A 422-nucleotide genomic window follows, 5' to 3' on the forward strand; every position below is an offset into this window, starting at 1 on the left:
GCGCCAAATGTACAATTCGAGCTAACCTGTTTTATTTAATACAAAATAATGATATACTGAGTGGAATCGTTCCTTGTACCATTTCTAAAAGTCACGCGACAATGAGTTTACATAACACAACACAACGATCCAAGAGCTAAGATTTTCGATGTTTCTGAAGTAGTCATATTTTAAAACGGAAGCTTGATATCTATTTCGAGTTATACGTAATGTGTTAATCGTTTATTTATATCACTACTGTGCTGCATTTCCAGCTAATCGGTTGCTGTGCCCAAAATTGCATTGTTAACAGTGTATAATATGAAATGATACGTTATATCTAAACTGTCAGTCAAACTGTTTTGGGAAATCATGGATGAAATTTGGTTCCATTTATCAAATCGATTTGAAACTCTTCAGGTAAATATATATTTTGAAAATAT

The 422-nt window shown here is 32.2% G+C and overlaps 1 protein-coding gene across 1 annotated transcript in view; it reads left to right on the forward strand.

Moving 5' to 3' along the window:
* Positions 1–260: 260 nt before the first annotated feature.
* LOC108572746 (reticulon-4-interacting protein 1, mitochondrial-like) overlaps positions 261–422 on the forward strand; it is a 2,138-nt gene continuing 1,976 nt past the window's right edge. Inside the window, 1 exon segment of the mRNA XM_017935026.1 lies at positions 261–399. Coding sequence (XP_017790515.1) covers positions 352–399 — 48 coding nt within the window. The 5' untranslated portion in view covers positions 261–351.

Source organism: Habropoda laboriosa, unplaced genomic scaffold, assembly GCF_001263275.1.
Source record: "Habropoda laboriosa isolate 0110345459 unplaced genomic scaffold, ASM126327v1 scaffold22, whole genome shotgun sequence".
Lineage (NCBI taxonomy): Eukaryota > Metazoa > Arthropoda > Insecta > Hymenoptera > Apidae > Habropoda > Habropoda laboriosa.